The sequence below is a fragment of the Poeciliopsis prolifica genome, unplaced genomic scaffold (assembly GCF_027474105.1).
Source record: "Poeciliopsis prolifica strain line A6 unplaced genomic scaffold, Auburn_PproV2 SCAFFOLD012, whole genome shotgun sequence".
NCBI lineage: Eukaryota > Metazoa > Chordata > Actinopteri > Cyprinodontiformes > Poeciliidae > Poeciliopsis > Poeciliopsis prolifica.
Window position 1 is genome coordinate 4,827,044 of NW_026562387.1, and position 23,805 is coordinate 4,850,848.

Genomic DNA, 23,805 nt, shown 5'->3' on the forward strand with positions numbered 1-23,805 from the left:
TGATCAGTGACCAACCAATCAATGTGACCTTCTGCACATTATTCATCCCCGGTATCACATTTGGTCAATCTCTGTCACACAGCCTGAAAACCTGCTGGGCGGCAGCACAATACTGTTCGAAGTCTCATTTAGTGCTGGTGTAACCCAGTGTTAAAAACATAAGTGGAGGTTGATGTTAATTTGATATTTTTTTGTTGTTGTTTGTTTCACAAGATTGGAAAGTATAAATAGATTTTGTGTTTTATTTTATTTGGAAAGATATATCCAAACGTGCTAAAAACATCGTTAAAATCTGTGAAATAGGCCTTTAAAGGTTGTTTTGCTGATGAATTGGGCAACCAATAGCTGGCGTGATCTGACATTACATCAGCCAATGAGGTTGATTGTCCCGCCCCTTTCACTACTGCGCAGTCATTCTACTCAGAACGCGTCAGACGCAGTTGAGAGCTAACAGCTGATCGTTGTTTTCATCAAGAGCTTGAGAGAGATTATAAAATCTGGAGAACCGGTAAGAAAAACAAAATTGGAATAGTTTCTCAAATTATATAATTGAAATGAGTAAATTCCTTTTTTTTTTTTTATCTCTGAAAGTTCTTTGAGCACAGCGGAGACTGAAAGAACAAATCCCCGGTAGAGTCAAACACCGTCGGAGCATTGGTGAGTGACTGCACGCGCTCGGCAGTTGGCACAGTAATTTGGATGAAAATTGACAAAACCACGTAATATCTGACCAAATTTAATAAAATTAAAGTAGCACAGTAAAATTTTTATTATTATTGTTGTCAATATTTTATTTTTTCTGTGTAGTTGCATTTATTTTTCTTTGAGTATATGTCCTAATAGTCCAACGGTTATATTTCAGTTATGTGCTTTTTTTCCGTTGGTATTACAAGACATTTCCGTTAAAGCTGTACTTTTAGATTGAAATATATATATCATATTATTATATTATTTTTCATCACCACATATTAAGCTAATTTCTTTAGTTTTACTCATGTGTAAATAACATTGTAGTCTGAGATGTTTCGCTTTGGCCTTGTTCCAGGTCAGGTTTTTTTTTTTAATTACGGTGCACCTTTGGATTGGAGAGCCCTGAGATTTCAAGAAACACTTCTGGATTTGGATGGCGAGCCCCAGCCCTAAGAACCCAGTGAGATTTTAGATAGTGACCCGACTGGTCACTATCTTTGGAAATATTGAGGATCGACTAACACCTTGAACAGACTGGACAAAACACTAGATCGACTGACACCTTGAAAGGACTGTTATTTATTTTATTTTCTGTTTTAAACAAAACGCGTGCTATTTTGTTATAATTGTATATATGGATCCACAATTGTTTCATTATTAAATTTTAAATTTAATAATGAAAAATTTAATTAAATTATTAATTAAAATTTATTATTAATTTAATTAATAATAAATTTAATTTTAAATTTTTATTCACTCCAGTGTTGTCATTCACACCTAGGCTCTTTAGAATTTAGAGTCTTTTGATCCGGCCCAACTTCTTTTTAGATATCCTGTCATAGCATTGGTGCTAGTCAGAGAAGTAAGTTAAATTGGCTACCTTTTGCTATTATTAAGTGTATTTAAAGTAACTTGTGGGTTACACTGGAATAACTTTAGCATCAATCATTGTAACCAGGCTCGTCGCAATAAACAATCAATCAATTAATCACATGATAAATTTAAATGAGCTCAATCATTTCCATTTGCATGTTTTATCGTTTTTCTCTTTTGCTACCAAAAACTGGATGATGAAAGTCACTTACCCCACTAAGGTCACCAACAGGGCCACTAAGGTCACCAACAGGGCCACTAAGGTCACCAACAGGGACACTAAGGTCACCAATAGGGCCACTAAGGTCACCAATAGGGCCACTAAGGTCACCAACAGGGCCACTAAGATCACCAATAGGGCCACTAAGGTCACCAGTAGGGCCACTAAGGTCACCAATAGGGCCACTAAGGTCACCAATAGGGCCACTAAGGTCACCAGTAGGGCCACTAAGGTCACCAATAGGGCCACTAAGGTCACCAATAGGGCCACTAAGGTCACTAATAGGGCCACATACATTCTGTGCCTGAACACCTGGAGGCAGATAGCAAACCGGCGTCGTTTCAAGCTGAGTTATTGAATGCTGAAACACCAATTTATTGATATTTTAAGTATTTAATAGTTTTTATCCAGATGTTCCGGCCCAACAGGCCCTTTAAGAAAGTTCCGGTTTTTGATCTGGACCCAAATGGAAATGTGTTTCATGTCCCTGATATTCGGGATAAAACAAGAGAATCCTGTTTTGAATGTAAACAAGAATGAAGATATTTGGAGGTGGAATGATGTCACAGCACCAGCAAAGATTCTGTGATGTCACTGGCGATGCGGTCTGTGATGTCATCAACTGCAGAATCGTATGTAACACAATTCTGCATATTTGTCATTGCTTGCAATACCCCTGACCAGTTCAGACGCCCGCAAAGCACTTTCCAATCGACCGTTCACTCGTTTCGAAATCGACAAACTTTAGTGATTTTACTGAAATAAAAATGTCTCAAAATACAGAAAGACACCAGAACCGCAGACTTGCCCACCTGGAGGAGAGCTGGAAGAAACCAAATTCCAGCTCAGAAACAACGGAGCTCAAAGTGGGTTTTTTCAACAAGGCCCACAGAGCAACTGAGGAGTTGAAGAGACTCCAGAGATATACTGACACTGAAACACTGAAAGTTGTTGCTATTGCTTGTCAGGCTCACTTCAGTGTGGAAGACCTGGATAAAGAGGAGCTGCAACAAAAATATGAAGATTTAAAGGTGGCTCAGTTCCACATCCAGGACGCACTGCTGGCAGAAATGCATGATGAGAAGCAGCGAAATAAAGTCCTGGAAGAAAAGCTGGATGACCTGAAGGCTTCGTATGAGGAGCTGCGCCGTAAATACGAAGCAGACGTTGGTGATGAGGCAAAACTACATGAGGAACAGAGCCTGGAGAAGCTCAGAGTGGAGAAAGACAAGATCATACATGACATGACCCAAAAGATCGACCTCCTGCAAGAAAATGAAAAACGTTTACAAGACGAACTTGAGGAGAGCAAACGTGGAACAAACGAACAATCAAAATTAATAAACGAGTTAAAGAAGCAGGCGGAGATTTATAAAGACAAAATAAAGAAAGAGGAAGCTGCTCTTTACAAAGAAAGAAAAGAAAATGTAATCCATGAAATAAACTACACTGTATTGATTGAACAATTTGAAAAGCTGGAGACACAGAAAGAAACTCTGATGGACAAATCAGAAGAGGACACGGCGCTGGTGGAGAAAATAAGAAAGGAGTACGCCATCCTCCAACGCAAAGCAAACCAGGACACCAAATTCCTGAAGAACAACGCAAAGATTTTAAAGAAAGAATTGGATGAGAGCAAAACATTTTACAACAAGCTCAAACTTAAATATAACATGCATATTACTGGATTGAAGGAGGAGATGGAAAGATGTAAAGAGAAAGTACGACAAGAGAAAGACGCCTCATTACAATCAGCGACTGAGAAGCAGCAGCTCATCGACAGCCTGCGACAGGAAAACGCCGTCCTAGAGGAAAACACACGGCGAGAAATCCAGGTCCTCCAGGACAAGGACAGAAATGCACAGGATGAACTGGAGACGCTCAGAGTTTTGTTTAAGGAGCTGCAATGTTCTTACATACATGATGTTAATATGTTGAAGACACAGGCAGAGCAGTTCCAGGGAGAAATAAGCAGAATGAAGCAAGAATTAGAGACAACCAGAGATAAACTGCAACCAGACACTGAGGAAGACCAGCATGAAGATCTACAAACTACAGTTTCACAACAGGAGGAGGAAAAGAACCGGGTCGACCCGGTTATGGATTCTAGTCATCATATTTACTCGGAGGAGGATTTAGCAAGGGAACCAATACCAGGCTGTTCAAATGATCTGGAATCCACACAAGACGACATCGATGAGGAAAGCATCCAGCAGGATTTAGAGATTCCAGATATGAACAGCAAACAAGAAGGAAAGAAGAAAAAACCAAAGACTTCCATTTTGAAAAAAATAAGAAACATCTTTAGATTGAAGAAGACAAAAAAAACAACACAGGAGTGAATTCAATAAAAAACGAGGCCTGTCGCGATTCGGCCTGTCATGATACCAGATTTTACTGAGCGATTTAATCGTCTCAAAAAATTATCGCGATAAACTATAACATTGTTAGAAGACCTTTTCACACTGATTTAATGGAAATGACGTAATAAGACATGCGACTTCCTGCCACAGATAGATACACTTTACTTTCAAAACAACACAGAGAGGAATCCCGAACAGCTGACACGGTGCAACCCCAAGTCCAGCAGACATCGGAGATGATATGTGGAAACATGAATGTTTATTCAACATTTCATGCAAAGAAAATATAAATAACTCGGGGAGGAGTTGGAGCGAAATTTCTACCAGAAAACCTGGTAACTTTTCAGCTGTTCTTTGTTAAGGTGACATAAAATGGTTATAATGATTTTCATTCAGTCAGACTGACACTCGCTACATGCATTGCTGGTAGATTGTAGTAAGGAATTGATTAATGCCTGGTTTCAATATTAGTGAACTGGATTTATTATTTTGTGTCCATTGTTGGACACAATACGGTTCGATCGAACCGTTATAGCCAGGATTTCTGTCGGCTGATGTGTCTCAGGTTTTGATAATGGGCCGACAATCGGCGACATCAGATGGTGCAGCGCGCGCTGGGCATTACGCTAAGGAAGTAAGGAAGGGAGGGTCAGTGGAGAGCAGCGGAGTTTCATTCAGTGTCATCAACAGTAAGAGAAAAAGGCAGAAGAACGTCTTTGCACCACATTATTATGTTAAAAAACAACATTCTTCTTCTCTCATTTCCTCCCTTTCTTACATAATTTATAGGTTACTTAATATTCATACAGTTTCACACATACATGCACATTTTAACGTCCCCTCCATGGCTGCCACCTTATTGTGGTGGGGGGATTTGAGTGTCCCAGTGATCCTAGGAGTTCTGCTGTCGGGGCTTCATGCCTCTGGTTGGGCCACCCGATGCAGACGGGTCCAATGTGAGGAACCAGACCAAGTGCAGCCCAAAGATCCCATATGATCAATACGACCATTGGAAACAGGGGTCGTATTCGCCCGAACATGGGGTCCCACTCTGGAGAGGCCTGGGGGCCCATGGAGCCCAACCGGGCCTTAACCCATGGAGCCCAACCGGGCCTTAACCCATGGAGCCCAACCGGGCCTTAACCCATGGAGCCCAACCGGGCCTTAACCCATGGAGCCCAACCGGGTTTTAACCCATGGAGCCCAACCGGGCCTTAACCCATGGAGCCCAACCGGGCCTTAACCCATGGAGCCCAACCGGGTTTTAACCCATGGATCCAGGTCGGGTTTTAACCCATGGAGCCCAACCGGGCCGGGTTTTAACCCATGGATCCAGGTCGGGTTTTAACCCATGGAGCCCAACCGGGCCGGGTTTTAACCCATGGATCCAGGCCGGGCTCAGCCCAATGAGAGCCAATCTGTTCACCACCTGTGGGGTGAGATTGAGAGGTTCCGGCTAGAAATAGACTGACTTCAGTGGACGGTTCTGGTTCTGGAGCAAGTCTTCTTGAAAGGGGTTGGATGTTCTCTACTCTGGTGTTGCCCCTTGTGAGAGGCGCTGGGCAGGAGGGGGCATATTTGTTGCCTCCCATCTTGTTCACCCCAATGCACCAAGAGGATAGCCTCTCCCTCTACATATGGGTTTGGGTCGGGTTCTGGCTGCTAGTCCAGATTACCCACTGTCCTTGGAGAATCTCTGAAGAAGAAACTGAGCACAACTTCCTTCTTCACTAAACATAAATAAAAATGGAGGCCTCAGATTTTAGCAGTTGTAGAATTTCTTTTGCCTTTGGAGATTTAGAAATCAGTCGTTATAGATTATACATTTAGTTTTTTACTTTTTCCATGATGTTTACATCTTTTTATTGTAAATGTTGTTCCCCACTGATTTTTTCTTTACGCAAAATAAAATAAAATGTTTGACTGAACCAGTAAAATTAACTTTCCAAAGAACAGATATTGAAAAAAGTTCACATGAGATTATCATATATGCTACATGTGTCAAACTGAAGGCCCGAGGGCCAAATCTGGCCCGCCTCAGCTTTTTATGTGGCCCTCTGGACTCCAAATTATTACAATAGGCCCGAACATGCTTTTCAAAATAACTGCAAAATTCACACAAAAATCAACAGATCCCCACATTTTTCTCTGATTTTATCAACATTTTGATAAGAGAAAAAGGCAGGAAGAAACGATAAAGCCGATAATTGAAATGAGGTCGATAGTTTTAATTTATCGTGTGATTAATTGATTTATCGTTTATCGCGACAGGCCTACCCAACACTTTGGTCCATTTCTAGATGCCACAATGACAATTATCACAATATGGATAATTAATTAGAAAAAATATATTGAAATGCTGCAGATCAGAGCATAAATACATCCTGAATCCTCCATGGTGAAAATGATTAAAACATAAATATTTACATATTTAATTTCTGCTCTATTTCTGCTACCTGGTTCTATAAGGTGGTTCGAGAATCATCCAACACCAGCAATATGTAAACATAGGACCTTTGACCTGAAAATTCAGCCAGCCAACTAACCGTCACACACCTGTGACCCGCTGAGACCCAACAGAACCACAGTGATTACAGTTCCGATATATCATTCATCCCTAAAAACAATCCTGTGGATTATCTCAAGACATGAAAACAAAATCTGAGCAAACATGGAGAAATATTTACGTTTTCAGATATTTTACTGCTCAAAAATATTAATGTGTTCACAGTTAAAGTAATGCCCACTCATATGGATGGAAAATGTTTTTAAAAAATTATACATAATATTATTAGTAGGTAATCCAATGAATTATTTATGCACCGCTCATTGGATTAGTTTAGATTAAATGAAGACAGGAAGAACAATTGCAGATAAAAACATAATAAAGAATGACTGAATCAGAACTGAAGTATCTCCAGGTCTGTTCAGGCGTCACAGAACGACTTTTGGAAACAAAGTTCAACCAAAATCTGTTTTTTAGTGCAGTTTGGTCTTTTATTTTGAAATAAACCACCAGGAAACCACAGCATGAACATCTGTGCAGATGTTCATGCTGTGAATATTATGTAGAGACCAGAGGGGACACACACACACACGTACACGCACCCACACACTCGCACACACACACGCACACACACACACACGCGCACATTCTAGTCTTTACTGGTTTTACATTTTATTCTCAACATCAGTAAACTCCATGTTAGAGTACGTATTAAAGTTTAGCGTAATCACGTTGCCGATTCGCGGTTCGGTATTCACAAACTTTTCTGTGGAAGTCGACTCCTAATTGTTTAAATCGTATCTTCTTGCCAATTTCTTGTAGAAAGCATCTCTAATACTGCAAAGAAAATGCAGTGTTGACAGATGAAATACCTACTGCAGCGCTACATGCTAACAGGAGCAGTGTTCATTTTCCCTGGTTTTGAGTTGCTGCACCCCCCACGATTGGTAAGAACACACACTGTAGATGTTGGCTTCTGCGGGAGTTCTAAGATAACAGCTTTTGTCCATATTAATGGCATATCAAGCCATTTTTTTCTGATGTACGAACTATTAAGTTACGCAGAACAATTTGAGGGCCAACTGTGGTTTCTAACACTTATATATATATGAGTCTGTTTTTACATTCCTTTCGAAATGCAATCTGGATGATGCTGTCAAGGAGGTTAGTGTTTTGGAGGGCGGCGAGGTCGACATATTTCATTATTTTAGCTTTTCCAAATTCTTACATACTTGGTGACACTTTATTTGAAGAGGTGTGCATAAGACTGGCATAATATCGTCATAAACATCATTTAAAAACCTGTTCTGAACACGAAGGAGTCTTTATGAATGTTTATGACGGTTGTCACAAAGTGTCATTCTGTAATTAATGACACTTTTCAGGCAAAGTTGACATTTTTAATGGACCTTTAATGCAAATTTTAACGGAACTGCGGATTAAAGGTGTCATTATGACAGTTCAGGGCACCAGTCAAAATCATTTATGGAGACTCATTCATGTTCATGGTTTTTAATGTCGTGTTTATGACAGCCTCGTGTCAGTCTTATGCACAACCCTTCAAATAAAGCATTACCCATATTTCATTGTGTTGAGAGAAGTAAGGTCTTTTCACTATTGGAAAATTGAACTATTAAATCAAGCAGCAAAAGACTCTGCAGGGTGTCTGAATCCATGGGGAACTTGTATGGAGTAAGCAATTGTGAAGAACTGAGGAGAAATGTGATTTTTTTTTTTCAATATCATTTAGAGTTCAGATTTGCATCATGTTTTGTTTCTCAGTTTTCTTTTGAAAGAATAAGCTTTGGTCGCAGGGATAAATTTGCTCTGTTTGCTGCGTTAACCGAGGCATTAGGACAGGAAGTCATCATCATCGAAACAAAGGTCAGTCAAATCAGGCAAATGAAATTAGTCACCTTGAAGGAAAGCAGAGAGCCTGTGGCATGTGCAGGACAGGAAGAGACAGGACGGTGCAGAGTGGGAGGAAACGTGTCTGTCTGACCATTGCTTGTTTGCTGATCACAAAGCTCTGCTGAACTTCTTTCTGTCACTCCATTAGCATGACAATGCAGAGGGATTAAAAATGACTAATGCAGCTGATCAGATACGTTTGGAAGTGCGATGTAGCAACACCAGAGCTCAGCCACTCTCACCGTACTACACGCTGCGCTGCTTAGCGCTGCGTGAAATCCTCCAGAGTGCGTTTATTGAAGCTCAACGATCCGATCGAGCTTGTTCCCCCACGATTTCCATATAAACACACAAAAGCAAAGCTTGGAATATATTTGACGATAGATTTTTTTTTTTTAAATAGTGATTTGTTTTCTCAGTTTAATATCACAAGAAAATAGTAGACAGGTTGAGCGGGTAATGGCCGGCAAATTTGTCCCAGTCGTTGGAGCCACATAGAAGCGGCAAAGCCCTTTCAATGAGGGGATTCATTAAAGCAGCGATTCAATTGGCTGTTGGCGAGGTCTCGTTATGCGAGGTGACAAAGGCTGCCGCCGCGTCCATGGAGGCATTCTCCGTGTTTCCACAATAACTCAAAATAACTCAAAGCACAACCGGGGCTTAAGGAATTGCATCATGCATCGAATATAACAGCTATATTTACCAAAGCTTTTTTTTGCAGACATGTAGCCTCTTCTTGCAGAAGTTTCCATTGACTCTAAAATAAGTTAAGCAGTGGTTCATCAGATCTGTCATCCAAAAATTGTAGAACATCTCGCAGTGTGAGGGTCGTCACAAATTGAAGGAAGAAGATTTACTGTGAGGGTAAATAAAATCCAAAGCAAGTGTGACCGTGAAGTTAAAGACAACATGGAATCAGTAAATGCAAAAGTATTCATGTTTCTGGCAGATTTACTTTGAAAAGGATTTTCACTCAACTAACATTCAGATGGAATCAAGAGTCAGGAGCATCTGGTGAACATTCAGCGTGTATGTGGACGCACGATGCATCTCGCGCCTCCAGCGCTGTGCGGTTGAAGCGTTCTGAGCTTCCGACGTGTATCCAGCATGTCGAATGCAGCCCGTGCTGGAGTTGGAAGATCTGGACTTGTGCCGCTGAACGCAGAGCATCGACCAGAAAGACTCGGCTGTGTGCGTCGCTCTCAGTTCCATCCGCCATTATGCAGAAAACAAAGGCTCGTTCCAACGTGTCTGGAGTGATTTTGACGCAAGTCTAGAGCAAAATGTCAAGCGTCTGACTTCAAAGCGCACCAAGCACAAAGTGCACATGTGCATCAGAGTGAATGCACATGTGTAGGCGAGGCAGACCAGCGTTTGTAGGCCAACGCTGGTCCGCTCGTAATCTTTCACCAAAGATGGTAGGGAAATCCTACGACCTCTAGAATCTGACGCGACTCCATTTATTGTTGACATTTTATGAAGTGAGTCGTGTTTTTTTTTTCTGTGGTTCTTGTTGCAGCACCGCCACATGCGAAGAGGGAAACGGGCTTTGACAGTGTAGTGAGGAAAACCACAGCTGAAAATGGAACAAATGCTGCAACACCAGACCATCAGGCGTGAAAACACCTTAAGGTGTTTGTTGCTGATTGTAAGTGGCACAACCCAAAAGACAATGAGAAAACTTTTAAATAAAATGATAGGAATGCTTTAAACATACCAAAAGTGGTATGTTGAAAATGTTCACCTTGTGCACGTCTCCACTCCTGTCTCCCAGTGACCACTGGAGACGACCACCAGCCCCATGAAACCTGCACGGATAAGTTATAACTAAAATAGATTTCAATAACGCTTTTCTCAACAAAAAACTGAAAGAAAAAAGTAATAATTGGCTCTTTTTATTGCAAAAAATAATATTGTGCCTGCACAAAACAAGCAAAACCAACAAGTGCTTATTCAAAACTTTGTTTAAAAAAAAAAAAAAGGAGAGAGATCTGCGCTGGAATGTTTTCATTAAGGCTGGTGCTGACAGCTGCATTTGACCCACACTAAGAAATACAATTTAACCGGTTTCAGCCAAGGTAAGAATGCTGAACTGAAGCATTTTGTGTGTGTGAAAAAAAAAAAAAAAAAAGTTCTTATTAGTCAGAACCAAGCACCATTAGGAGCCATTATCATTGATAACAAATACCAGGTAAGTCGCTGCCGGGATGACACAGTTTCATTAGAAATCTAAAGTGAAACCGTGCTGCATTTGGGTGCCTTGTGAATAATTAAATACTTCTTCACAGTGCACTCCTCTCTTTTTTTTCTTTAGTTTGTGTCCAGACTTTGAGCTGGTGGGGTTTAAACTGAGAGTCTACGAAATCCAGTGCAATTTTGACACTCCTGAGCGCGTTTAGGTACGACTCAGGGTTTGATCCTGCAGGCGAGACGATCGAGTGGTGGTCAGCGCTTTCGCCTTACGGTCAGCGTCCAGCTAAGATCAGATGGGAGAATGTGAAGGTGAACTGGGGATTAAAACTTGATCAAAGAAATATTTGAGCTACGTTTTAGACTCGCACGTTCTTTTCAGAACTTTCTTCCCCCCCTCAGGTTTCATCCAGAAACTTTGATATGAACCTGGTCAAAGCAACTTTTAGCAACGTGCTGCTGGAAAAGCAGAGAAGTGTGGCTCCACTGAACCAACATGAATATGAATGCTAAGGCTTCCGGATGTGCTGCGTGTTGTTGCATGTGGAATAGGTTACGATTCTATCAATATATAACTACTTTCAGCCCTGAAAGAGAAACAAAAATAAGACAAAAACAAATAATGTTTTCTTCATGCTACGTTGTATCGAATGAACTAATTGAACAACGGAGGCGAGGCGGAAACTTTCAACTTTTTTTTGTTCCTTCCCCCCCCCCATCCAGTTCACCTTGAGCAGCATTATTTTTTGAGACGGAAAATGCCAGCATGAGTTCCCATTGATTTATTGCATAAACACAGGTTCACTGGGAGTGCGCCGTGGCCCTGCCTGCAATTTGCCTCCGTCTCGTGCCGAACAATGCTGGTAAACAAGCTAAGCTCCAGGGGTGGGGTAGGGCAGGGTAACGGTGAGGAGAGGCGGCTTGGGGGCGAGTTTTTCCATAGCTTTTAAAGGAAACTCCGTCCGGCTGAATGTTTCCTTATTATGCTGCTAATAAAACAGAGAAAAAGCGGTGAGTGGCGCTCAGGCTCTTACTTACAGCTTATTAGCGAGATACAGCGGGGCATGACATAGCTCCACGCTGCGCGTCCTGCCATCACCACTGCATCCAGGGACCTCGACGCACAACAAGCCTGTCATCTGGAGCATATTGTACGTCTTTGCACTTCTCTTCTAGGCGGTGAGGCAAACGCCTTACTGGCTCTCCAGGGACGGAGAATGGCCAGCTTTAACTAAATGTCCTGTTCAGTGGGCCGGAGTTGCTATTTAGGAATGTAGTGTAATGTCCCCTCAGGCACTCGCTGCCTTGCCAATTAGGGGACAGAGCGAAGGTACTTGTGCAGGGCATTGCTTTGGATAGATGATGTAATCGTTTGGAAATAAGTACGTAGTGAAGTGGTTCTACCTGAGGAGCGGCGAGTCTGAGACTTTTACAATAGGTCTCTCCTGGAAGGAAGCAGCTACGGTGGCATGGCCAAGATCACCTGGTCTGGACTGGGTGAAGCTTCACTATGATCACATACGTCCTGATGCAGTTCTTCATATTGGAGAAGGATCTAATTTAGCTCATTGATTGACTCAGGTCAGCCTCACTGTCTTGTAAAGTTATTATTCTCGCCCCTTGTGTTACAAACGCAACCTCTAATGTTTTACGTGATGGGCCAAAAGTATGAAATTATGTTTGGTTTTTTCAGTCATTTTATGTCAAATCCTCTTCTATGTGCTTCACATCACTTTGTGAAATTATGTCATCAAAAACATGCATGGAGAGTTTTTGGAGAGTTGCTTTGATTCTTCCATGCACGTTTGAAAAAATCCTTTAATCTCCCACGGCAACCATTCGGGTCGAAAAACGTTTGGTGCAGCTGCAGTTTCCAAGCCGAGCTCCTGTGTCACAGAGCATCCCTCTCCGGCGTCTCCCGGGCTCGGCTCCTTCAGACTAGCCAGAGGCAATTAGCAAGCACCTGGTGGAACTGTGCATCTGCCGGGCTCATTGTACGACCTGTTTCTGACTATGGAAGTTTGTTGTTGTGATGACTTCTAGCTGGAGCTTCTGAAAGAGACAGAGACTCAATTTAAAGGTGTTAAATTACAAAGTCAAATTTCTAACAAGTCATGTTTCACATGCAAAAATCTTATAACAATTGAAGGTGATATAAGTACTTAATTGTGCTATAAACTGGCACTTTGTGGCAGGAAAACACAATACCGCAAACAATTTAACACATTGTGAAAGAGATTCGTTTAAAATGTCAGACTCTAGATGCCCATTCCACTTCACAATAATAGATTACACTGGAATACATCTGTATGCTGTAATCGTGGCTTAGTGCTTTGATGCCATTCATTATTATCTAAAGTGGCGAAAAATATCCAGATGGTGGCTAAAATTCAATCTTGCTACAGATTGATTTTGTTAATGTTTGTCGCGCGCGCCCATCGCTTCTCATCCAAAGTGAGGCCAAAATCAGATTTCCCCCAGCTCCAATAGTCACAGTATGATCTCAGGAAAGCCTGACAGCTGACTCCACAGATGTTCTGTCTGATCTTTACCAACACAACATCGAAGCCGGGGCCGGTCTGAGTTGCCCGGTTCATCTAAGGCCACGCTGGACATAAATGCTTTGTAATCTGAAATGTGAACCAGGAAGTGGTTGGTATTTTGACTTTTTGCTTTTCTTCCAGAGATTTTCATCGCTCGCTGCAGATTTAACTTGTAATATGCAGTTATATTCAATAAACTAAAGCCCAACGATTCTCGTTTGTCGGTTTAAAGGTACCTTTTGAAAATAGCAAACTTTAAACCTTAAAATAGCTTTTCAATTGGTTTTCATTAATTGAACAGAAAATCATAATTATCAGAAATTAAGGCTGTCAATCATCCATCTGTGACGCTAACCTATAAAACGAGTTTCATGTAGATAAAATTCCTAATATCGGGTTTTCCGTTAGTACACTACTTTGTTGGATAGGTTCGTGTTAAGAAATGCTAACGTATCACTAGAGAAAATTTTGTCGACTGAACAACAAAATCCCACCGTCTTCCTCCACTTCTTTTAAGTTTAGCAAAAAACGGGACGTTGTCTGAATTTCTGTATTTTCGACGCAGATTTGAAGCGACGCATATCCCTCCGCAGTGACAGGCGATCAATCTCAGCTCTGGTTTACACAAGCAGAACCAGGGAACTTATTTTGATCGCATATAAATTCTGCGGGCGAGCGCGAAGCGAAATCCTTTATCTGTCCACTTTCGGTCTTTAATTTCACAATTCCATCTGAACAGTGGGAAGGCTGTGGACGGATCAATGTGTGCAATTAGACACACACGGCCTTGCAATTAGCAGTTGTGCTAATGTGCTTTAATGGATTTTCTGATTTGGTTGGAGGAAAGCAATACTGTACAGCTAAATCTCCCCCCGTCCGCCCTCAGTCAGCGGCTCCCTTATAATGCAGCTGGGTAAGAGTAAAGCACAAAGTGGTATTGCTTTATTCAGAAAAAGAAAAAGGCTCGGAAATCTATTTTGCAATCGCGTTTTATCGCGAGACCTCGAATTGGTTTTAATTTTTAAATATAAAAATAGAGATTCTTCACATTACGCGGCTCCGTTGGGTCGTCCATCTGTCTGTCGTTAAAAGTGTGTCTTGTGTGCACTAACCCTGCCTGGATGTGATTCTCTCAGAAATACAAAAGACACAACGGGGACGAATACAGTACAAGTCGGTGCAATTGTTCGACACATCCGTCTGAGCGGGGGACGGATGTGATCTGACCCGTCAATAGGATTTCATTTGAAGCAACACAGCTGATCGCCAACCTCATGAAGGGAAAGACTCTTATTGAACGGAGTGGTGGTTTTCCAAAAATAAGCCTTTCAGCTCATTTCTGTACGATATGAGTCCTATGATACCCGTTTTGCACATGACGAGTCGCGTTCAAAGTCGTGGTCCTTGTCTACTGCAATGCCTCCATGTGTTTTTAGGAGTTCAAATTTTTTCATAAAGTCAACAATTTTGGTTTGATTTCTTTTTTGAAGGCAGTGGAACCAAAAAACAGAAATAAAGTCGAGAGAGATAAACTGTCACATCCAATTACATTTTCATAAGGTTTGTCAACATGAACCATTTTGACCTAAAAAGTGAAAGTTAGCTTGTTTGAATCAGCGCGTTGCTCAACAATGCAGAGCTGCATTGAGTTTCTTTGCTGCGTGCCTTTCCTTCTTTAGATTACTATTTTAAAAGTCCAGTTGTGCTGAAAGAACCTTCAAGAAAAAAAAACAACAAAACAAAACACTGTGACGGACATTACCCTGCTTGCTGCAACGGCGAACTGTCTTTCCACAACCAGCTTGTAAGTTAACATTTCTAAATTATGTGTGAAACAAAAAGACTTAAAAATAGGAGGAAAAAAAAACTTCTTGAATATAAAAACCTGGAAAACTGACATGTTTGGTTTGAGACAGTTTTTCTTTTGTTTTCTTCTTTTTGCATTTACGTTTCAAGCTTACAAAGTTAAGCACAATGATCAATCACAGTGCTAGAGCGCAATTGAGGTCTGATTTTTATCGATCATTGACGACTCCGATTCCCGTCTCAGCAACATTGCGTCCTTAAAAGTTGACCGGTGCTCATTTGCTTTGTTCTGTCTAGTTTTCCACTCAGAAGAGGGTAGCTTAAAAAAAAAAAAGACAGCGGCTACCTTTCATAATATGCGGCATGATAGCTTTAATGGCGTGCCGTGAAATGTTGCTTCCTCTTTCAACAAAACCCAGGATTGATTTGGGGTAAATAAAGCTTTACCCGCCGCCACCGGTGACCCGTACTGTATCATCCGCCCTGTTTGTGCCCGTGTGTGTCTGCGGCTGTCTGTTCAGATTAACCCTCCTCTGTCAGGCTCTGACTAACAGGTTTTCCCCTCCTCACTCTTGTCTGGTCCAAGATGCACAGCGCCCTAACGGAAAGCGAACACTGCCGTCTGTCCCCCTGAAAAAGCATCGATTTTTCTTCCTCTTTTTTTTCTTTTTTTCTTTTTGTCTCTTTCCTTTTACTTTGCAGCGCCCAAGGTCAGCCCCCGAAGAACAAACCGGGAGGATCTTATCACCAGGCCCTCCTCTCGAGGTCTATCCATCGAGAGGGGAAATGAACACAAATGAAGTTGAGAGCGCTCACTCGGCGACGCGGTGTCACCTTAAAGCAAAGCCGCAAATAAGTGAGCACTCAAAGCAGCGCAGACATTTGAATGAGAGAAGATTGCTCAACGTGTCACGATATCGCATCTCTTCCACGTTTCGCCACTCCTGCCGTTCGCAAGTGTCAGTGTTTTCAAATTGCCCTCTGTTTATCTGCTTGCTTTTTGGGGGGTAAATATGGTTTGTAATTTGCAGATTCAGCACGTTGTCATACCTCAGAACAGTAATGCAGACATATGGAGAGCCAAAGCCGTAAGGAAGAAAAACAAAAACAACAAAGCAGGAATGAATCTGAAGGTTACGCAGGATGTTTCCCTGCAGTTGTGAAACATCCACATGTTCATTCTGAACAAATGAGCAAACGACGATTCTCTTTGGCTAAAGGGATCGATCCCATGTCTGGGAGAAAAAAAACTAAAAAGTCTTTCTGCATATTAGCAGCTTATTGCCCTTTGCCACGAGTTGCGTGCTCCCTGCGCATCGCCGGAGAATTATACAGCTTTCAGGGAAAATTACAGAAGGTGAGATTGAATTGCTGTTGGACTTTTAATGGTCGGCGATCAAATTGGAGACAATCAACAGCACTCGTCCTGATTCGGCATTGACAGAAACAAAGGTGTCAAGAACCTCTGTTGAGAAGCCGCGAGAAAACAACTTTGAAGCATTTTAGAATTGAGTGGGAATATTTACAATCTGTGACATGAGCGATCTGTTTGCCTTGATACTCGCATGGCTTCTCAGTTTTCTTAAGAAATAAAGCCAAAAATAAAAATATACATAAAAAAAAATCACACTGGACTTTCCTCAACTTGAACTAAAGCTCTATAGTCTCCCTCTAGGGACTTTATTTCCAAGTGAAATACAAATTTGACCTATTTCTTTCACTTTACAATCTTTTTATCTCAGTAACTCAGGTAAAATCTTTTTGATTTTATATTTGTGTGTGTATGTTGGCTCTTTGTGTCCAGTTGCAGCTCATACTTTGCGAATCTCTGCTGAAGTTTTGATCGAGATTTCTCATGGTGAACCATCTTGTTTGCACCTTTTTCCTTCCACCAAACTTTCCATTAAAACAGTTGGATTCCGCAATAACACATCAGCAACTCTCTGTTTTTGTTCGACAGCGACCATTATTCTGTTGGTTTCGCTTTTTGACGACAATTAGAGAAATAAATTTACTTTTGAAGGATTTTCTAATTTACCAAGGTGCTTCTGTTGAACGCTCTGAAACATTCAGAGTCTAAACTAAACACCAATAATCTGTAATACGGCGTTTGAGTGCCGTATTTACTCCTTGGAGACGTTTTCCAACATTTACAAGCTCGACCAATCAGTAGCGCCATATAGATTAGAGATACACTCTGCTTTCAACACCCATAAAGTCAAACCCTCAACATTTTCAATACAATCCACTTCTATAGCTTTTATTTAGAAAGTGCTCAAGTGCTCTTCCCAAAATGTCAAACCGTGCCCCCAAAGACTGACAGATCAATAATTTTTTTCTCTCTTTTTTTTTTCAAATTTGTTTTTTTCTCTTTCGTCTCCAGGACGTTGTGGAGTTTTACTTTCAAGCTTTTTTGAAAGCAGAAACCCCAACTCTGAAGAGCTGGGATTTCTTCTCAGAGAGTTTTTAACAGAACGAGCACAGACTCTCCTCCTCAAATAACCGACATTATATAAAGAAGAAAAAAAATGCAACAAAAAAACAGACAATATCACCAGTTTGTAAACTGCATAATGCGTCGGTCGGGGGAGTCAGCATTATGACCCCGTGCTGCAGCCATAATTCCTGTCATGTGCAGGTTGTACTTTGTAATTTAATCTAATTGCAGGCCAATGTAACAGATACTTGTGAAGCATAGGGGAAGGGAATCAGTAGGGGAGCAGGCGGGTGTAATTAATGAGCTGATTGCTGGGAGTCTGAAATGACAGGTCAACATCCTGATTGGTCGAAGCGGTCGAACGGAAGAATGGTGGGTCTGAGATGTTTTCGCGACCAAATCGAAGGAAACTCCTGGAGCTGAAAATGTTCCCTCCACCCATTGTTAAAACCTTTCCGCTGATAAGGAACGGCTCACACACACACACACACACACCTACACACACACACACACACACATGCCCACGCACACCGCTGTCCATGCAGGAAGATGTCAAAACGCGAAACAAGATAACACACCGTTGGAGGAAGCGTCCAAATGGATCGGCGCGTGAAACCCAGTTTTTGCTTGAGATCAGCTCTGCTTGCTGGGAGAAAATGGGGGAAGAATAAGGAGTTGAATAAAAAATGTGTGTTATGACACACCGCCATTTACAGATGCGGGCTCTGTGTCTGGCAGAGAGATATCAAAGTAGCACAATATTGATCCCCGGGAACAGGGATCAATGAGAAGCCATTGCTCCTTAGTATTTGTTTCTTAGCTGCCCGCCTTCCTCTAAAATGGGTGATCATGGCTTCTAAAGCGATGGCTGAGGCTGGATACGCTCCTGCGTCTGTACGTCTTCTATACTCTGTGCATGGCATGTACTCAGATCAGGTCCAGCTTAGACACACGTGAGGGTGAGACGGCATCACGGTGAGCATGCTGCTCCCATAAGGCCGTGCACGCTGACCGCTAATGGTACCAACCTCCAACAGCTGCCTCACTTTCACCTTCTCACCCTAATTTACATGCATGCAACTTTATTCAGTTCAGTTCAAAAGGTGAGGTGGATTTTTATTTAGGGGCATTTAAATCAAGGGACTCTTTTCAGATTTTTATAAGGAAAAACATTTGAGAATGTCCGGTCATTTCCCTTCTGCTATGCAATTCTGTCATAATTTGAGGTTTATTACAAATTCCTAAAGAAATACATTGAAATTTGTTGGTATAATTAAAAAAAAATAGATAAACCTATGGGGATGACCATACCCATACAAAGTTATGCAACAAGGTTGTTTATCACTGTTTGCAAGAGAATCTTTATTTTTCTCACATCTTTTCATCTGGTCCGTTTTGCTCCTTTCAAATATAACACCGGACAGTTGTGCACATAAAAGGAGGACGTAGCTCATGTTGTTTCTCATCACCTGTGTGGTTCGTTCTCATGCAGATACGACCGAACCACGTTACGATGCAGAAAGCAGCGGATTCCTCTGACTGCAGATACCAACACACGCACAGATCCGAGGAATCAAAGAAAGCCGTGGCCGCCGTCTCCTTGGGAGGCGGGTGTTGGCTGCGTGTCTGGACCTGGCAGCGCTCTGGCCAAAAAAGCCTGAGAGGAAAATCAACAGCTGCTTGTCTGTTTGTTCTGCAACACCTGCAAACCCCCTCCTGCCAGCTGCCTCGGTCTGTGTTTAGCGTTGGACTTATCCGTCCTATTGTATATTTACACTTTGCCTTTGCCTCGTTGTCCGCGTCCCGCGGAACGGGGCCAGCTTTGATATTTGGCTCTTTTTTTCTTTTCTATTTTTTTTTTTCATAGATTACACCGCGTATTATTGTGTGTCTGATTCGCCACGAAAATTGCATCCAACAGCGAGAAAGCGAGCGCTAAGAATGCAGAGTCGGTGTTTGGTCTCTTTCCCTGGATGTTTGCCTCTCTTTGATTACTCGAGCTGAAACCATATTGGCCATTTCTCTGTTCTATAGTTTGGAATAATGAAATCCATTCTGCGGATTCAAGTGCATGCGAGTACAAACACCCGGCTGTCCCCGAGTCATGACGCACGGGGATCTACAGTGGTTTGTGAAAGTATTCACATCCCAGGAACTTGACTTGCATCTTCTTTGTCTCATCACAGCCACCGTCTGGCTGCATTTTTGCAGGATAAGAACAAAAATTGTGACAGCACGATGCTATGTTCCGGCTGCAGTTAAAATTGCACCAAAAACTCTTCAACACCAGTAAACGAAGAGCATAAACCCACAAAATGAAATTGGTGATGCCACCTCTAATCACAGATAAGTCGTCTGAATTGCTTGAAAAAGTTAATATTATAAGTAGATTATCAAAAGTGCCTTTATATTAAAAACGAATACAGGTTTAAGATGATTAGATACCATCTTCTGCTAGCATTTGTGGATAAAAGCCGCTGGTTCTCTGTCATTCATGGGTTCCAGTGCTGGAATGTCTTTCGAATTGATTCAGTTTTTTCATAGATTTGAACTCAGGACGACTGACGATATGTTTTTGTCCATGATTTCTTTTTTGCTTTATAGAAGCCATAGCACCTTCCAAATGCTGTAGGTTTTCAGAGGAAGCGAGGTCATCCCATAGCATCACTGAGCCAGGACCATGCTTCCTTGTAGTTACGTTTGTTGTCTTCTTCACCTGCTGAGCTACAGGACACAATAGCTTCAGTTGTGATTAATAATTTCACTGACAGCTGTATTCTGGGATTAAATCGCATTCAGGTGAACTCTGTTACAAATTATGTGGCTTTCAAATGCAGCTGTTTGCTGTTGATTTTATTTAGCAGTGTCAAAGTAAAGTAAAGACACACCATTCTCTCCAGATTTGTATTTTTAAAAGATAAAGGAAAACCACAGATCCTCGTTTTTCTTCAACTTCATATGCAGGCAGGATTTTGTGCAGGTTTGCTGCATAAAATTTCAGTAAAATACATTGTTTCAGTGTATCCCTTCAAGACGCTGCATGTAACTTTCTGTTTGTCCTGCATTTCAGTGACATTCCCTTTGTCATGTGTTAAACTGGGCAGAGTTGAAAGGCACAAGCCAGCCGGCATCTTCCACCTCCTCTCAACACCAGTGCTTCCTTTGTTCGGTTTTTCCCCTTCATGAAATTGGATACAGTTTCCTTCTCGTTTGTCCTGCGTCTGTTTTTTGTGTGTGTGTGTGTGTGTGTGTGTGTGCCAAAGATCTCTGAAACGGAGTGGAGAGAGTCCCACGGGGGCTGAGCCAAGCCACAAGCAGCTGTGCTCTGCCCACTGCGCCGTTGGGGACGGTTCTGAAATGATAATGAGCACTTTGTGTTCTGCATTTACAGGACGGACATTGAAGACGTGCCATTCAGACACGGGTAAGCTCTGAAAGGCAGCGACGTAAGGTGCCGAATCAACATTCTGATGCTGATTTTGTAATGTGTAGAGTGCTTGTGTTGTCGTTTTTAACATGCATAATCATTTAAAATACAGTGTGCAATTGATGCACAGTCAGATACTGATAAGTAATTGTTTTTCCTCCTATGAAATGTGCTTACAGTTTTAAAAATGACCGTAAAGTAAGAGTTGGTGGACTAAAATAAGCAAGAAATAGTAACTTTATCTTATTTGAATTTATTGGCTCCAAAGTCTAAAACGTCTCAATGTCTAAAAATTTAAATAACAAGTAAATGTTAGCAGATTTTTGCACCAATACCGATCAAATTTGACATAATTCCACTAGCAAAATATTGTGTTGATTCTCTGATTTACATTACATTCGATCAAGTGATGTAATTTTTACTCAAATGGAAATCTTACATCTACCCATGCCTAGTTCAATGCTGCTATTGCATCATTTTTGTTTTGCTTTATCAGAATAAAAATAACAATAAAAAAATTAATTCACAGATTTGCTTCATGATTAATTTTCATCATAAGAGGACATATACCACACAGAAATAAAATGTGTAGAGAAATCTACTTAATGAGCAGATATATTTATGAGTCTTTGCTTTTTAATGAGCATTTGTTGCAAACATGATCAAATCTAGCTTACATTTTTACACAACCTGTTCTGACTGATAGATAGATAGATAGATAGATAGATAGATAGATAGATAGATAGATAGATAGATAGATAGATAGATAGATAGATAGATAGATAGATAGATAGATAGATAGATAGATAGATAGAGATATATTGATTTTCTAAATCTTATATTGAAAATATGGATTAGTTGTTTTTATGTCATTTTATAATCTTTTTTAATCTTTAAAATAGAAGAATCAAGAAAACTAAGAATGTATATTTTTTGTTCTCATTATTTATATTTTCAGGCAGGAACTCTAGTGCGCCACCTAAACGGAACTCGACTCCCGCTTGCTTGTGGTAATTGTAGTCCAGTTTACATCGAATCGCCCTCATTGTGCCCAATAAAGAACTACAAGTCCCAGATCCGACAATGCGGAAACGCCACAACAAAGTAGCAGCAACACACGACGGGAGAAGCAGGATGTCTTATGCTGGAAAGAAGAGAAAACTGGACAAAACCCGACAGGACAGGCTTTATTTCGACAGCTATTCTGATGTGACGATACATGAAGAGATGATAGCGGACCACGTCCGGACCAACGCCTACCGGACGGCTATTTTAAAGAACAGCGAGTCGATTCGAGGTAAAGTGGTGCTGGATGTCGGGGCAGGAACCGGCGTCTTAAGCATCTTCTGCGCTCAAGCCGGCGCCAAGAAGGTGTACGCCGTGGAGGCCTGCTCCATAGCCGAGCAGGCGGCGGAGATAGTGAAGCAGAACAACGTGGAGGACGTGGTGGAAGTCATAAGAGGCACCGTGGAGACGGTGGAGCTGCCGGAGAAGGTGGCGGTGATAGTGAGCGAGTGGATGGGCTACGCTCTGCTGCACGAGTCCATGCTCAACTCGGTGCTCTGCGCTCGCGACAGGTGGCTGGAGGCCGGCGGACTCATCCTGCCGAGCCGAGCCGAGCTCTACATCACCCCCATCAGCGACCCGGTGGTGGAGGACCGCCTGTACTTCTGGTACACCGTCAAGGAGCAGTACGGCGTCGACATGTCCTGCATGTCCCACTTCGCTCGGAGGTGCATCAGGAATTCGGACATAACCGTGAGCGCCGTGGCCGTGGAGGACGTGCTCTCCCACCCCGCGCGCTTCGCCGAGCTCGACCTGCACGCGGTGACGGCAGAGGAGCTGCGGACGGTGAAGGGCCGCTTCGCGTGCGCGTCGTTCGGCTCGGCCGCGGTGAACGCCTTCTGCGTCTACTTCGCGGTGACCTTTCCCTGCCCGGAAAAGCCGCTCTCGCTCGTTCTGTCCACGTCCCCGTTCAAGCCGGAGACCCACTGGAAGCAGGCGGTGCTGTACCTGGACTCCCCCGTGGAGGTGGTGCAGGACACGCCGGTTCGCGGAGAGGTCAGCATGTTTCCCTCCGAGGACAGCTCCAGGCACATATGCATCCACGTGGACTACACTATAGGCGAGCAAAAAAGACAGTCCAAGACTTTTTCCATACCTGACTGGACCGCCGAACCTCAGCAATAGTGGGATTTTAGCTCCCAACTCCGAACAGTTTCGTCCATCTTTACATTTCCTTGCCCAAACTACCTTTGGTTTGTCACATGCACAGAAAAAATTACTGCAATAAACCTGAAACAAACCATTAACATGCAATGTCACATAAGCTAAAAATCTATTTACTCATTTCTTATGCCTAAAGTACCAAAATATATATGCATAAAATTTGATGCAGTTGCCTCAATTTGATTTCATTGCCACCACAGGTTTCATTCAAACATTCATGCTTATTTTAACCCAATAAAATGTTGATGGAACAAAAGTCATACGTCTTGTGTGTGTAAATTTCACCTTTCAAGACGGGTTTTTATGAACCTCATGGGTCGTCTATATATCTGTGCTGTGTGGGCATCTACAACAGGAGGCTGTTTTATTTGCCATTTTGTTCCCAGTTTTGCAGTTTTGAGAAGGAAGAGTCTGCAGTGAGTGCATCTGAGTTCATACCCGCCTGTGGGATGTTTCAGTCAGTGGCAACTGGCTATAAAAAGCAACTATCTATTACTGGGAAGAGACGGGGATATTTAAAAACGGCCCCAAAAGTTTTCAGGTCCCTTGAATTTTTCTTCCGGATTTCATCTGCTTTCCTAGAAAGTCCCTCAACTCAGAGGTGGTGGAA

At 42.1% G+C, this 23,805-nt stretch overlaps 1 protein-coding gene across 4 annotated transcripts; it reads left to right on the forward strand.

Moving 5' to 3' along the window:
- The first annotated feature begins 419 nt into the window (after positions 1–419).
- On the forward strand, positions 420–23,359 carry prmt6 (protein arginine methyltransferase 6). Of its 4 annotated transcripts, XM_055037184.1 has the most exons (10): positions 420–508; positions 592–657; positions 7,475–7,599; positions 9,285–9,427; positions 9,513–9,981; positions 10,083–10,211; positions 19,032–19,270; positions 19,407–19,487; positions 19,574–20,963; positions 21,925–23,359. In XM_055037184.1, the coding sequence occupies exon 10, from the start codon at positions 22,050–22,052 to the stop codon at positions 23,154–23,156; it is 1,107 nt and encodes a 368-aa protein (XP_054893159.1). In that variant the 5' UTR covers positions 420–508; positions 592–657; positions 7,475–7,599; positions 9,285–9,427; positions 9,513–9,981; positions 10,083–10,211; positions 19,032–19,270; positions 19,407–19,487; positions 19,574–20,963; positions 21,925–22,049; the 3' UTR covers positions 23,157–23,359. The 4 variants fall into 4 exon arrangements, with proteins under 4 accessions (XP_054893159.1, XP_054893158.1, XP_054893161.1 ...); XM_055037185.1 differs by lacking the exons at positions 420–508; positions 592–657 and having other exon boundaries at positions 7,395–7,599; positions 19,407–20,963; XM_055037183.1 differs by lacking the exons at positions 7,475–7,599; positions 9,285–9,427; positions 9,513–9,981 and having other exon boundaries at positions 19,407–20,963.
- Positions 23,360–23,805: the final 446 nt, after the last annotated feature.